Source organism: Python bivittatus, unplaced genomic scaffold (assembly GCF_059951505.1).
Source record: "Python bivittatus isolate LINGU-HERP-01145 unplaced genomic scaffold, Pbiv_v1 ctg000080_np1212, whole genome shotgun sequence".
Taxonomy (NCBI): domain Eukaryota; kingdom Metazoa; phylum Chordata; class Lepidosauria; order Squamata; family Pythonidae; genus Python; species Python bivittatus.
Window position 1 is genome coordinate 9,017,108 of NW_028277035.1, and position 15,719 is coordinate 9,032,826.

The following is a 15,719-nucleotide window of genomic DNA, read 5'->3' on the forward strand; positions in this document are numbered from 1 at the left end:
GGGTTCAATCAGCAAAAGTTAATTAATTGCTCTTTCACATTCTGCCATAGAGTCAGCAAAGAAGAGGGAGTGTTTAGAATGGACTATTATTTAAAGGATTTAACCCCAGTTTGAAAAATTCCAAGGTCACAGATAAACTTAAATAAGAAAAAAGAAAAATAGATTGTATTAAAAATCTTTACCCTTCAAGCTGCAAGACCTGGTTAGCCTTGCAAAGGGGGCTGTGTGGCCCACAGACTCCTTGGAATCCACAAGTGAGTCTCCTCACCCCATACATGTAAATCCTTTTTGGACATTTACTCCAGAGATGTTTGAATTTCCCATTTCCATTCATTCTGAAATTATTTATTTCCTTCCCAATTATGAGATTTAAAATGATGAACTTTAAATCCTAAATGCCATAGTCAAAATCAAGTATTTTTATAATTTTTTTTTCCAAAGTCTTCCAGAAAATTTCCTATGCTGCTAGTGGCCACCAATTTTCTTTGGAAACAGTCCTCACCTTGAATAGTTACATGAAAGGAAAATGTCTGTATTTTGAATCCAACCTATATGCACTCCATATTTTTCCCCAAAAAGTACAGAAACAGTAACTTATTTGTGCCCACAGTTAGAAGTTATGGAACTTGATAAGTAACTCTGCTATACTAATAGAGGTGAAAGGACAAATGGAACAGAAAGTAAACAAGGAGGCGTGCAAAGGTTACGGGAAATCTGGAACTTAGGTTTGATTTGTTCTCCAGTGGGCCTCCTCCTTTCAGTCTTATCTCATTTAAACAATTTCTGGGATTTTTGAAGAGGAAAAGAACACAGAGAAGGATGGAGCTGACATGGGCAGGAGCTCTGCTGCTTCTCTGTATATTTTTCACCCTTTTCTCATCCTTCCAGATCTACAAGAAAAAAGGGCAGCTGCCCCCAGGACCTACTCCATGGCCTTTTTTGGGGAACCTCTTGCAGCGAGATGTACTACCTATTAGAAAATCCTATAAAAAGGTAGGATTAGCTAACTATTGTATTTCTTTGCTGTTTCAGAAGGTGATTACTTTGAAAGAATTCTGTACCTTTCCCTAATTTTAGTAATTTCATTAATTCTAGAAGCATCCAATTTTATTGGGGATTCCTGTGTATCTTCAGAAGGAATATTAGTTTAAAGGCACCTTGTAACAGCCTGATAAACACACAATGGAGGTTACAAAGTTCATTAAAAAATAAGTAGTAACAAGAAAAGCTTTAGAAAAATAAATCTCTGGGCCTCAAATTTGTATCATTTGTATTAGCATCAAATTCATTGAAACTTCCTCTTCCTCTAGCTATCCTGTCTGATTCCAGATTGTTGAAATGCAGACATAACGTAATAATGTCCTAAAAATGAAAGACAAGGGCTACTTCATCTGGGCTCCAAAAATCCAGATAATCACTAGATGCCAAAAAAGACATAGAGCAACACTAACTCTTTGCTGCACTATAGTGGTAATCCAGTTTGAATCCCATTTATGGTAGCCCTACCAAAGATGGTTTATCTTCAGGAATGGTAGGCAGTTTGCTCCCATTTCCATCCTTCCAACAGAACAGTTATTCTCTTGTATGCATGATTTTTTCACCTGAAGCCTCTTCTTTTTTATCATACTGCCTGTGAGCAAAATTCCACACACTTCAGTGGCACTCTGTAGCATAATCCTTTCAAATTGTTTGAAGCACTCCTACATCTTCTTCCCTTATGTCCACTTTCCACTCGTTCTGTTGGGAAATTGATCTACATTTTAATATTTTTCATAAGAGACGTGCATTTTTCTTCCTGCAGTGGTTTTATTTTCACTCTCATTTTTTTCACTTCTTCCCTTTGCTTCTGTGTCCATTTTCCCAAGGCCCATCCTTGACACTCCCAAATAATCACTTGACCTACATTGAGAACCTCTCATCAGCTTTGGGTCTTTCACAGATTCTCTCAATCTTACACCATGGATATTTAGAATAATTTTGCTTTAGACTGATATTCATTCCTTTCCCATGTGAACATATGAATAGATTTAGGCTTAAGCCACATACAGGCCTTTTTCTAAGCAGAAACATATTAAACAATTAACATTCTCATTATCTCATTCCCACCCCTCTATTCATGCCACTTAACAGAATATATTTTTTCCCTGAATTACATTTTTTCCAGAATGTTTCATAATAATAAAAAATATTTTTTCTTTCCCGATTATCACTATTCACTAAAGTATAATTTTTCTTACATTCCATGTTAAATCTTCCATATTTCATGGTAGTTTTCAGCTGGGCCCATAAATATTGACCTCCACTTCCCATCATAATGTTGGTTAATTGTGGATTTCACATAAGTTTTTCTAGTAAGCTAAAGAAGGAGTAGTTTAGATTATCAGGCTTAGTTTTACCTTTGCAACGTATAACATTTCTTGTTAAGGATAAAAAGAGCACTGCTGAGTTTTGGTACTTTTTGGCCAGGATGTCACTAGTGCAGCCAAAGCTCAATTTTACCTTGAGCAGCTCATGCTACTCTCTGCAAACTAGGTTCTCTAATCCACAGATAACCATGAAAGCCAACATACTGTTGCCCATATCACATCAACTAGGAGATACATGCAATGTGCTGGAACCTAATCATATTGATGTACTCTGTGGATATTAAGAGTTATTGAAGCTTTGCTTGAACATGCTGAAGGTCTCTCTGTGACAAATTTAAGAAGTCTTTCAAGCATGCTTTAGAATAATTTCTCCAAAAAGTACTTTATCACCTAATTACCTGGGTTTTCATCTAATTCTACCTTTAGCTTTCTGAGAAGTATGGACCTATATTTACTGTGTGGATCACATCAAAACCATTGGTTGTACTTTGTGGATATGAGGTGGTAAAAGATGCTTTGCTGGATCATGCAGAAGAATTTGGTGGGCGAATTCAAATGCCCGTAAATAGGCGAATGGTCCAAAATAAAGGTTGATTCTCTTTCATTTCCTTATTTGTTATTGTTTTTAAGTTTCTATAATTCATTTCAAATTATATGAATGGCATTAATATTATTGACAGTTATGGAGATTTCACTTGAAATGAGGTTTTGTAAAGATGTTGATTTGGTCATGGCTCTTGGAGAGGGAGGAAAACATTTTTTCACCATTTCCCTTCCACTGGTCACTTTTGAAGTCTGCTCAGGTAGTTCCTTACATGCAGGGGGAAAAACAACAACTCACCTCTAAACTATCCTTTAGGAAGACACACAGAAATGCTTTCCCAAAGGAACCACTATTGACTGATGTCATCTGGACTAATGTTGAAAATTAATTTCATGTACCTTCAAGAGTAGTTTGGACTCTGAAGAACTAAGAAGTAAGATAGAAAGAATATTGACCCCTTTGAACATTGGTGTTGGAGAAGATTCCTGAAATATCATAGATAGCTAGGAAAACACAAACAAATGGATCTTGGAACAAAACAGCTTATACTCAGAGCACAAATGACCCATCTCAAATTTCCATACTTCAGACAGATTGTGCAAAGGCCCAGCTCTCTAGAGAAGGCTGTAATGGTGGGAAAGGTGGAAGGAAGGAGAAGAAGAAGATGGCCATCCACAAGGTGGATGGACTCAGTTACAATAGTGAGGAGTGTACCATTGGAAGTCCTGGAGGACTAGGTTAGGGACAGATCATCATGGAGAAAATCTATGTGGTTGCTAAGAACTGACAGTAACTTGATGACACATAATCAAGTAATCAAGTAAGCAAGAAATGGGAAGTGCCTTCTTTTTGCCAATGAAACTTCTTCTGCACAAAAATACCAGAACTGAAGCAACTCCAATTTTCTTCTGCTTACTGAAAATTGCATCTCAGTACAGAATTCTGCCCATGTCTGGTATAGAGATTTCTTCCTATCCATATCATACCTATAGAAACTTGTGATTTTCACAGCCTCATTCATTCTTCTCTTAACATGACAGTAGTGAAGAATGGAAAGATGGAAACTATGTAGTTCAGTTAATTAGCATTTCAAGCATCAAGGCTTGTTTACTGTAAGAGTGGGGAGGGAAAATATTGTGATGCACAATTTATTGCAATGCACTGCCCTGTTTCAACTATGAATGAGGCAAAGATCTGAAGGGGGAAAGTGCCTGAAACCATCATTGATATCTAAACATGCTCCTCCACAAAAGCTGACTAACAGACATTGTGATCTCTTTCCTGTGTCTTTGGTTTCAGGTCTGGCCACCAATGATGACAACAAATGGAGGGAGCTGCGACGGTTCACACTGTCCACCTTGCGAGATTTTGGGATGGGGAAGAAAAGGATGTCTGAAAGGGTGCAGGAGGAAGCCCTTTGTCTAGCGGAGGAAGTGGCTACCACAAAAGGTCTTCTAGAGAAACTGAAAGCTCTTCTCCTTCAGAAGAATAATTTCAGGAAGTGTATAAAAAAGAAGCTGGAAAGGGGTTTTGTACTATGTGAAGTTGCAGGAAAACTAGATTCTGAAATGAGATGCAAATCCTTCTGCATTTAAGTGCAAAAAATAAAGAAAAAGGAGGATAGGCAGTGAAAAGTGAGTGCCCCCTCCTTTTTTCCCCAGTGGTGCTCAGGAGCAAAGGCAAAAATACACACAGAAATACAACAGCTTTCCAGCTGTTCCTTCTTCTTTTCTCTCCAGAGTCAGCCCTTGGCTTCATAAAATTACAAGTTTGCGCAGAAGTAGTGAAATCTTACTGTGGATGCAGTAACCAAGAGAACATACAGTAGGTGCTAGGAAGCTATTTAATGTGGTAATTGCATAAAAAACAGGCTAAGCCTGTTTTTTTCTCTATGGTTATGTTTAGCCAGGTTTTTTGGATGGATGAGAAGGAGAGCGAGATGGAGGGAACAGAGTGCTCAGTTAAAACTGGAAAAAGAAGCAGAAACTTTTTTTTAAAAATCATTTGAACCTAATGCTAAATCACACTTCAGGCAAATTCAACAGCCAGCAAAGCACCTCATGGATGAATGAGACAGGTAATCTAAGGGCAGTAAGGAAAACATGGATAATAATTTGCTCTTATAGGCATGAAGCAGATAACAATAGGTGGTTTGCAGGAGGGGTGGAGATCTTAAAGGCACTGTGGATTTGAATTAAACGGCCATAAATAGTCTTCATTTAGAGAGTGGTGGCACCTTTGAATATCATTCTGAATGGAGAAATCTCTGGAATGAGAAGGGAAAAGAAATGGAAAGAAAAGAAAGTGGGGTTATTTTAAAAAAGAGATAGATAAAAAGAGGAAACAGAGAGAGGGGGGAAAAGAGATTAGGAGGAGAGAGGGGCAGAGAGAGAGGAGAGCTCAGTTAAAACGGAAAGCAGAGCATTCAAAGAGGTGAAACAGGGGAAGGGAGAAAGTGGAAAAACCAGCCATGAGCAGAAAGAGGCAGAGGAAGGAGCCCCCAGCAGGGAGGAAACAATTCTTGACAGAGGAAGACAGCAATGAGACTGTGAAGAAACTCTAGTGGTAACATAGGCTGGGATTTCATTAAATTACATACAGGCTCTGCTGCTTAGTTAATTTTATTGTCAAAAATTATCAATAATGGATTTAATGGATTCCAGAGTGGAATGTGGAAACACTCCTTTGTATCTTGCTTAAGAGGTTATAGGATTTTTAAATAGTATTCATAATCAGTTCTTAGGACAGAGGGAAAGAATATTCATTCAAACCTGTTTGATCTGAAACATTTTTTGTTCCAGTTTTGTGGTGAGATTTTTGGAAGGGAATATCCGCATTTTCTCATCCCACTCATACCTTTCTGTGGCCTTTCTTGCAGGGCAACCTTTTGACCCAAGAAGAAGATTTACCAGTGCTGTTTCTAATGTGATCTGCGCAGTCGTCTTTGGCAATCGATTTGATTACGAAGATCAAATCTTCATAGAGAACCAGCAGATTATGGAGTCTCAAATAAGATGGCTTCAAAGTTTCCTAGCACTGGTATGGTAGTTCTCTCTGTTGCTTCTCCTGTCATGAAGCCCCACTTTTACTAGCAGCTTTGTAGGTGTGTGCAAATGTTCAGGTCTGAGATATGAACACTAGATGTGATGAGCTACTAGGCAGGGGAAGCCAAATCTGGACATCAGTGAGACGGAGCCATCCAAACACCAACCAATTCCCAGTTCACCTCTCCTGGCTGGGCTTACAAGGACCATTCCCTTCTCTGGTCGTCAGAGCAATAATTCATTTGGGCCCTGACCTGCATGTTTCTTGTACTCACTCACTTCTTACCTTGCCAGGGAGGTCCAAACATGGAATTTCACTGGAGGGGGCCGATGACTCTCAATGTTAATGTTTCACTGTTACCTTTCAGCCCTTGACTGAAAAGTTAACATTGGCACCCATACATACTTCCTTGTTGTTTCTGTAGGGCTTCAAACAGATGACAACCATATCCATTTTACCCCCATGCCATTAGATTTGTGTTATAAGGACAATATCAGTATTCCAATTGAACTAAAAAGCGATATTATTATATTATGTATCTTAAAAAAAAACTGCAATGCTACACACACAGCTATAAATAGTATTAGCAGTACTAATTATCATGTCAGATTGTGGACATGTGCATCTCTCCTTATCATTGCTTTTTGAAACAGCTCCCATATCTTTATGCTCATAGCTAGAGTCCCTCTTCCCCATTTCAAGGACTATGACCATTTACACAATTATCCATTAGTGTGAGGGATGGGGGGGGGGGCTAGGAAAGCAGTGAATGAGTCACTTGACAGATTATCTCCTAAATGGAACTCAGCTGAAGTGACGAGAGATCTGAGGGAAAGTTTTTCAAAGAGACTAACTTACTATAAATATAAATTCCTATTATAATTGCCAGGATGCTGTATTTACTTGAGACTAGATAGCTTACTGAAATCCATGTAGTTCTTGCCTTCTTGCAATATCACAGTAAAAGTTACTCTCTGAATATTTGGAGCATTAAGCCTCCAGCATAATGGTCTGAAAAGGTATAGTGTTTAACATGAGCTCTGTGACAGGTGTACAATACTGTTCCAAAAATAATGGATTACTTTCCTGGGCAACACAAGAAGAGTTTTGCTGATGCTGAAAAAGTCTGTGATTATATCCGTGAGAAGGTGGAGTTCCACAGGAAGACGTTGGATCCTCAGAACCCCCGTGACTATATTGATTGCTTCCTTATGAGATTGGAGAAGGTAGGCTATATAGCATTCCTGCATAATTGTCTAAGTATCATGAGTATTCTCCAATATGCATCTAAGATGAACCTAGTTCATCTCATATGAATAAAGATGAAGTTATTTATTCTCCACCTTCTTTTTTTACTCTGGGACTCCCCTCTCATGGCCATTTGTTGGCATGTATTCCTATTCCAGGCTTAATTGTTGCTAAAGGTATCTATACTATTCTCTAAATTAGGTCAAACATTAGAAATGAAGGCTGCTATTTTTAAGACAGAATTCTCCTTCTGAAAAAAATTGAGTATGCATAGAAATTTGTTTTCCATGCTAATTTAACTTTTTACAAGGTATTTCTTTTGAGGTCTTTTACACACACAGTAGGTGATATGCAGATAATTAACTACAATTTCCTGGAATCATCTTGTAGAAGCAATTTCTATTAGGATTAGTCCCTGAGATGTAACATCCAAGTTTCTATGGTCAGATTTAATTCTGTCTTCCAAGCACATACCTTAGGAATTGCTTTAGCCCAGCTCTAAGTAACAACCTTAGTCAAAATCAGAGTATCTGTTCTTTAATTTTGGCCATTACTTGCGGTAAACATTTGATGGGTAGACCAGGGAGGCAAGCTGTTTCTTCCCTTGCATCAATTGCTGATCCCAGAAATACCTTAAAATTGAAGAGCTTTTCTATCTATTCTAAAGGCAGGTTAAAGGCTGAATTGAGTTTCCTTTAGTTGAAAGAGACAGTATGAAGAACTTCATGAACTGCTTTATCTCAATTCCAAATACAGTTTTTATTCTTCTTTTTCCCCCTCTGTTTTCCTTTTAGGAGCAGAACTCCTCTGAGGTTATCTACACTCCTGACGATCTTGTGAGTGCTGTGTTTGGACTTTTTGTTGCTGGGACAATAACCACAAGCCTGGCCTTGCTCTACAGCCTCCTAGTGATGGCTAAATTTCCACACATTCAAGGTACAGAAATGCCCAAAGAAACATGTCAGGGCTTTTATGGCTTCCACTATTAATCCTACAAAAAAGAAAGTAAACATATTAAGATGCTATTGAGTAAAGTAAGCTCACTGCAGCTGCATTTAGGCAGTTTTCTTGGGAGTATTATAGAAGTGCTTTGCCACTGCCTTTTTCCAAAATGGCTTTTTTTTTTTTAAGATTTCCCAGTCTAGCTAACATCCCCTTGGAACAAATGGATCCCCCACCAAGTCTTGAGATTTCATGAAGAAGCAGCTACTGACAGACAATTCTAATGAAATGATATCCATTAGATCATGAAGAGGCTGAAGTGATTGAATGCTGTAACAACAGCAATCTTTTTTCCGCATACAGCCATAGGGCAAATCAGTCAACTGCATTAATTTAGTACGTGCTTTATGGAATCCTAGTATGAATGAGCAAGTTTACGAGATTATAGTTTTTATTAAGGATCATCTGTTGCAACAGTATAAATGAACATGCCTTTTAACTCAAGGTATCATCCTTGACATTTTGAACCATGCTGCTTCAGGCAATGGCAAAATGGTTATGTACAAGAATGAGTAATTATGACATAGATGAAAAATTATAAAGTTTGTTACAGAATATAATTAATCTTAATCTATGAAACCTCCCAAAATTGATTGACAGTTTTAGCTTGAAGCACTAGTTCTTTGGAAATGGACCTTGAAGTTTTGGGGGGAATGAGTGCGTTCTTTTCTGCTGGCATAGAATATTAATTAATGTGTACCTATAATAACAATTTAAGAAATTAATTTAAGTACAGTAGTTTTTCTCCTCACTACTATTCACTGCATCTTTGGGTGGAGACTGTATTCTTCAGAAAGCCCGTATGGAAATGCTTGATGTTTGCTGGCTCTCAGCATGTCTAGTACGGCACAGAGACACAGATAAACAATATGAATCCCATCTCATTAGACCAGAAAAATTGAAATGCTCTCCACAGGGAAACAACTTTGGAGGAGGAGGAGAAGGAGGAGGAGCCATTGTCCTGTCTAGAAGTGTCTTCCCTGTATGTTCTTTGAAAAAGAAGTGGTAGCTGACTGCAGGTGTTCAGCATGAGAAAGAAAAAGGCTGTCAATATCTTCTCAATATTTTTTTCTCACAGCTAAGGTGCAACAGGAGATCGATGAGGTGGTGGGTGCAAACCACACTCCAAGCATGGAGGACCGGTTGAAGATGCCTTTCACAAATGCCGTTATCCATGAGGTTCAACGGTATCAGAAAGGGAGCCTTGAGTTCTTTCCACGGGCAACAACTTGTGACACAAAATTCCATGGTTACAACATTCCCAAGGTGTGGTATTATAACTATTGGTCAAGATATTCTGGGGAATAGAAAAAAAGATGGCTATTATGTATCCAGAGATCCTTCATATCCAAGGCAGTTTCAATAAATATGTGTTAAACCAAATATCTCTCCCTTCCCTCCATGCCTACAGAATGTTTACAGAGTGCTCCCCACTGAGCTATTTTATTTGAGGCAAGTGAGAACTGGAGGCTATTCCTTCTCTACATGAAGTAGTATCAACTAATGTCATCTGTTTCTTCGTCTCCCTTTAGTACACGGCTGTTACTCCAATGCTCTCGTCTGTACATTTTGATCCTCTCCATTGGGAGACTCCAGAGAAGTTCAACCCAGATCATTTCTTGGATGAAAAGGGCCAGTTCAGGAAAAGAGATGCTTTCATGCCATTCTCAGCAGGTAGAGTCCTCTGGAAGACATTGGATAAAGTAACATACTTACTTATTCCATGCTATTCTTTTATCAGTCACAATTCCAGCAAGTGTGCTTCCTAAATAAGCTTTGTTTTCTTCTTTGCTATTGCAGGGAAGCGGGCCTGTCCGGGGGAGGCCCTGGCTCGGATGGAGCTCTTCCTGTTCTTCAGCACTCTGCTCCAGAAGTTCACCTTCCATCTGGTTGGGGACACTAAAGACGCAGATTTAATGTCTTTGTATTTGGACTTCAGAAATAAGAATCAATACCCCCTTATAAGAGCGGTTAAACGTTCATTGGACGCTTGTGTTCAATGATTAGGAGAAGGAAAGAAGCTGAGGATCTGATGGGTGACAGCTTTGCCTTTCTTTCCTTTGCCATCCTTGCCTTGCCTTGCCTTGCCTTGCCTTGCCTTGCCTTGCCTTGCCTTGCCTTGCCTGTGGTTGTGGTTGTGGTTGTGGTTGTGGTTGTGGTTGTGGTTGTGGTTGCCTGCCTGCCTGCCTGCCTGCCTGCCTGCCTGCCTGCCTGCCTCCCTCCCTCCTTCCTTCCTTCCTTGTTCCCTTCCCCCTTCCCTGCCCTCTCCTCCCATCCCTGCCTGCCTGCCTTGTTGGCCCATGTTGTAACCAAAATACAGCTGTTTTTGTGGCCTAGGAACTGGACTGGCCAAACCTATATTAATAGATACTCAAATAAAGCATGTCAGATAACTATTTGTCAGGTTTATCCCAGGGAACTCCAGGAGACCATGCAGATTCAATCCAGCAAGGTTTATTAGCTACAACCTCTATCAAGAATCTTCCCAGACTGGAACCAGTTCCCAGGGTCTGTCATTAAACATAGCTTGCATTTCTCAGGGAGGTGCCAGCCTCATCCTCTTATCTCTTTCCCATGCTTCGGGAGATGAAAGAGCATTCTTCACTCCCCAATTTTGGCCTCCACTATTCCAGTCCATCACACTATTACATTTAAAGGCAATCTTAACATTCATGTGAAATACAAATACAATTTTTGTGAAGGACAATTTATTTTAATTTTGATGCTAAAGATACTACTCTTACCTCTGCTCTGCTGACATTTTATGGCCCAATTAGCAATACTTCTGAAATATTTCTCTAAGCTATATTCTGCACACTATCAATATGTAATTTGTACTGGAGATTTCAATTTCATTCAAGATTCTCAGTTAGAAGTACTATGAGAAATTGATGTTGTGGAATAACGTAAATTTGAAAATAACAAGGAAGATCTTTCTCTGGTATGCTTGAATTAAATACAAGATTATGTCATGTTAGTTTATATCTAATGGTTGCTTTAAATACTGAGAGAAACTGTGTTGTATATGACTTCCTGCCTGGGAAACAGGTGTCAAACTTGTGAATGCTGAGTGACACCCATTTATAAAAAAAAATAAAAATGGAATCATAACCTTTTTGTATCCTGCATCTCTGAACTAGGTAAAAATATAAGCAATCCCTTTTCAACTCTAAATACAGTAGTCCTTGACTTACGACCATGATTAGGACCAGAACTTCCATTGCTGAATGTTGCGATCGTTAAGTGAGTTGTGCTCGATTTTACGACCTTTTTTGCTACAGCCGTTAAGTGAATCGCTGCAGCTGTTAAACGAATCATGTGGTCATTGAGTGAATACAATCCATTCCCCCATTGCCTTTGCTTGTCAGAAGCTGGCTGGGAAGGTCACAAATGGCGATCATATGACCCCAGGAAGCTGCAACCATCATAAATAATGCTCTTTGCCAAGCACCCAAGTTTTCACCATGTGACTGCAGATACACTGCAACAGTCGTAAGTGCAAGGACCGGTCCAAAGCCAATTTTTCCTGTGCTGTTGTAACTTTGAACAGTTGTTAAATGAATGGTCATAAGTCGAGGACTACTGTAGTCAGATAAAAATATCTGATGACAAAGTAGATAAAAATAACACATCATGACTTATAACAATCTGTTATAGAAGAGCCCATAAATAAGAATATCAAGTTCTGTGCACAAGGTAATCTCATAAACCTCTAATTTAGAGGTATTATGTTGCAAAGAATTTCCAAGTTGCTAAAAAATAAACAACTTATTCTGCATGTACAGAATAAATATCACAGACAAGAAATAAAATTGGGTCTGATTCATACAGGCTTACTAACTTTTCTATAAATAATTTTGAGTATGAAGAAAGAAGTTAAAAGTACTTTAAAAACAGAATTTTAAATGTATCAATCAAAAATTATTGTCCCCTCCATTTATAATGTTCTAACCTTACTACTCTGGGAGGTACTTCTGGCATTGGAAGATCTACGCTGCTCATCTCAGAGCCTGTGGAGTGGTCCTGAGGACATGGGGCTGGACAGTGACCCATTGGCTCCCCTCTTCCAGACTTAGGGACTATCATCTGGCTGCCCACTTCTTTTCCATTTTGTTCCCTTACCAGGTGGAGGGAGGATCTTGGTTCTATGCTGTGTGTTGGGGCTTAGTCCCACAGCAGCTTCACATCCCCTCCATAGGCTCCCAAATGCCAGGGGCAGGTGTGGCCATAAAGGAGTGGGAGGGGCCTTGCTGTGAGGGCTGTGTGTGGCTGTGTGTGATAATGTGAGTGGCTGTAGCGGAGGTTTGTTTGTGGCAGGTGTGGGGGCAAATGAATGCCCTGGCCTGGGAGGAGGATGCAAAAGATGAGAGGGATCTGGGGGAGAAAAGAGGGTGAGCAGGAACATTGGAAGTGTGATGGGCAGGGGAAGATACGGTGGGATCTGGGAGTGGAGCATCACTCAGGGATGTCAAGCTCGCTGATTGAGAGTGATCCCGTTGTCCAGCCCCAGGGTCTTCCCTCAGGGCCAGGTTAGAGGATCCTGTACTGGGCAGTAGGAATAAACTCAAGGAACAGGAGAAAGAACCACAACCAAAGCCACAGTCAGGTAAATGAAATCTGAGCCCAGGGCAGAAATGTAATTTGAGAAAGTGTAATCGCAGTGAGAATAACTTTGAGAGACAGGAGGAAGAGCCGCAGCCTAGACAGTGGTTTGATAAGGGTAGTACGGTCTACCTTAAAGGGCTGACAGGTCCTTGGTGGCCCTGGACTCCTGGTGCTGCTGAGTGCCAGGTCAGTCTGTAATAAATCTGTCCTCATTTGATTGTGAATATGGCAGCATACCTGGCTCGCATTGCCAAGTCCTGGGTGGCCCTAGAGTGGGAAGTTTTTCTCTTGCAAACTATCTACCTGGGTTTTAGGCTTGGTACCAGCTGAGACTTTAGGCATGGGGAAGTGGTTGACAGTTGTCATTTGCACGTTATTGAGGGTTTGGAAGCCTCTGGTACTAAAGTAGATGTGAGGCCCTCTGGTTAAATTTGGGCTCTGGGGAACAATTGGGATTGCTGCTGGTATACTTCCTGTTGCCCAGCATCATGCCTGTTTGAGCTGCTAGATTCCAAGGCTAGGCTGACAATAGAGACCCTGAGGCTATTGGTTCTCAGGGATTTAAACTTCTCATCTGGTGGCCCTGAGCCCAAGGTAACTAAGGAGTTCATGGCCAGCATGGCAACCATGGACATCTCCCAAATCATTGGACCCAATGCATAACAGGGATCCCACACTAGTTTTTGCCTTGTGGGAGTTGCGACCTTATCTAGATTTGCAGGACATTGTTATCAGTCCATTTCCATGGTCAAATCATTCTCTGGTTGCTCTTTGGTTTGTTGGTGTCACCCCACCTCATGGGGAGACAGGGCCTGTTAGATCAGCCCGCCTGAGGTGCCTGATGGGCCTTGATGGGTGTCAGAGGGAGCTTGGATTTTTCCCTGAGGATCTGGTGGGCCAACCAGCCGAGGCCTCAGTTGCAGCCTGGAAGGGTATGTTCCCTCTAAGGTATGTGTGTGTGCGTGCTACTCCTCAAACATGTTGCATACAATAAAAAAGTCAAGCAAACACAACATTAAATTACACCATCATCATCAACATCATCCTATCCCAGCAACAACATCTGCCTATCCCAGGTCCTTCGGAAAGACATGATAGGTGGATAAAAATGCCAAATCCAGGCTAAACATCTGGATGACCATGTGACCGACAATAACAATAACAATAAGTGGGCATAAAATTGAGAATTCAAGCCAGAATTGAGAAGACAGCAACAAACAGTAAATGCCACCTCTGCAAAGAAGCTGAAGAAACAGTGGACCACCTTGTTAGCTGCTGCAAGAAGGTCCCACAGACTGACTACAAACAACGGCATGACAAAGTAGCAACAATGGTGCCTTGGAATATCTGTAAGAAATACCATTTGCCTACAAGCAAGAACTGGTAGGACCACAAAACAGAGAAGTGATAGAAAATGAAGAAGCTAAAGTGCTCTGGGACTTAGGATTAAAACAAATAAGCAACTGCCACGCAATACCCCAGACTTGACAATTGTTGATAAGAAAGACAAAAAAGTCTGGATAGTGGACATTGCAACACTTGGAGACAGCAGAATAGCAGAGAAAGAACTAGAGAAAATCACAAAATATAATTACCTGCAAATAGATGTAGAACAACTGTGGCAAAAGAAAGCAAAGATAGTACCAATACTTATAGGCACCTTGGGTGCAATCCCAAAACATCTGAATCACCACTTGAACATCTTTGGCATTGGCAAAATCACCATCAGACAATTGCAAAAGGCAACTTTACTTGGAACAGCTTATATCCTGAGACAATACCTTTAACAACATCAAACAACAGCATCTGCCTATCCCAGGTCCTTGGGAAGGACTCAATAGGTGCCTAAAAGTGCCAAATCCAGTCTAAACATCTGGCTGACTGTGCAACCAACCACCATCATCATCCTCATCAACTTCACCATCTTCCTCATCCTCACCCTCATCCTCATTACCATCATAAATTTAGCTTCCATAAAACTCTGGCTTCACAGGGACTCCTCCACAAGCTTGCCACTTTGGCTTAACTGCAGCAGTGTGGGTCGCTTGGTGCCACCACAGTGTGAGTTGAGGAGAAGGTCCTGAGGGCGGGGCCTGTTGCCCGCCTCAGCAGGCAGGTGGTTCTTTCCCGGCCTTGCAGTCGCAGCCAACCTGCTCCAGTAGAGACACGCCAGGTCCCACCCCTGAGCCTTCTGCCCACGAAGGAGCGTCTCCCTTCAAAAAAGCTTTAAGTAGTATCTCTTGAGTTTCGGGCCAGACAAGGCCCATGATAGTTGTTAACTTTATAAAATCTTCAATTTTTAAGTTAAGAATAATTAAAGTTTAAATAAGTTCCAAATACAGCCAGAGAAGAAGACAACAATGGGGGTGGGAATGAAAGAGAGGGAGCTATATAAATGCTTTTTGTATAATGCTCTTCTTTCTTCTTTTTAATTTTTTCCTTTCATTCCAATGTCAGATTCAAAAAAGAACAAAGAAAGAAACAATTTTAAATCTTCACAAAAGATTGATTGCAGTTATCCGTTGGAGCATAATAGGAGGGAAATTGAAATTAAGCATTTCTTAACAATATTTTATTGATTTTGTTACTTTGTGTTTTTCTCCATTTTTATTATATATAATAATGTATATTGTTTTAGAACAATGACTACACAGTAGTGAGCACTTTGTTCAGTGTTTTAGAGATTATTAGCTTTTTTAAAAAATGTATTTAGTTTTCTACAAGGAAATGCTGGACTTTAACCAGGGACATGTTGGTAAAAGTTTAACAGCAGGGTCACAAAATTGCTGAAAATTTAACAATCAGCTCTTGTGATCTGGCTCCAGTACATCACTGACTATAACCTTCATGACATTTTTAAATTCTCTCTCTTATTCATTGGAAATCTCACCTATCTTTGTCTCTCTCTA

General features: G+C 40.2%; 1 protein-coding gene across 1 annotated transcript; it reads left to right on the forward strand.

Annotated features, from left to right (window-relative positions):
• The first annotated feature begins 796 nt into the window (after positions 1-796).
• On the forward strand, positions 797-11,316 carry LOC103054375 (cytochrome P450 2C4-like). Its single transcript, XM_088133464.1, has 9 exons — positions 797-993; positions 2,793-2,955; positions 4,210-4,359; positions 5,789-5,949; positions 7,005-7,181; positions 7,998-8,139; positions 9,284-9,471; positions 9,738-9,879; positions 10,006-11,316. Exons 1-9 carry the CDS (start codon positions 820-822, stop codon positions 10,206-10,208), a joined length of 1,500 nt encoding a protein of 499 aa, XP_087989590.1. The 5' UTR covers positions 797-819; the 3' UTR covers positions 10,209-11,316.
• Positions 11,317-15,719: the final 4,403 nt, after the last annotated feature.

What these genes read in the sequence shown, in the direction of transcription:
- LOC103054375 (XM_088133464.1), top strand. Translation starts at nt 820, where the DNA reads ATGGAGCTGACATGGGCAGGAGCTCTGCTGCTTCTCTGTATATTTTTC. An exon ending in GGAAGTGGCTACCACAAAAG is followed by an intron (nt 4,360 to 5,788) that starts GTCTTCTAGAGA and finishes CCTTTCTTGCAG; the next exon opens with GGCAACCTTTTGACCCAAGA. An exon ending in TCCTTATGAGATTGGAGAAG is followed by an intron (nt 7,182 to 7,997) that starts GTAGGCTATATA and finishes TTTTCCTTTTAG; the next exon opens with GAGCAGAACTCCTCTGAGGT.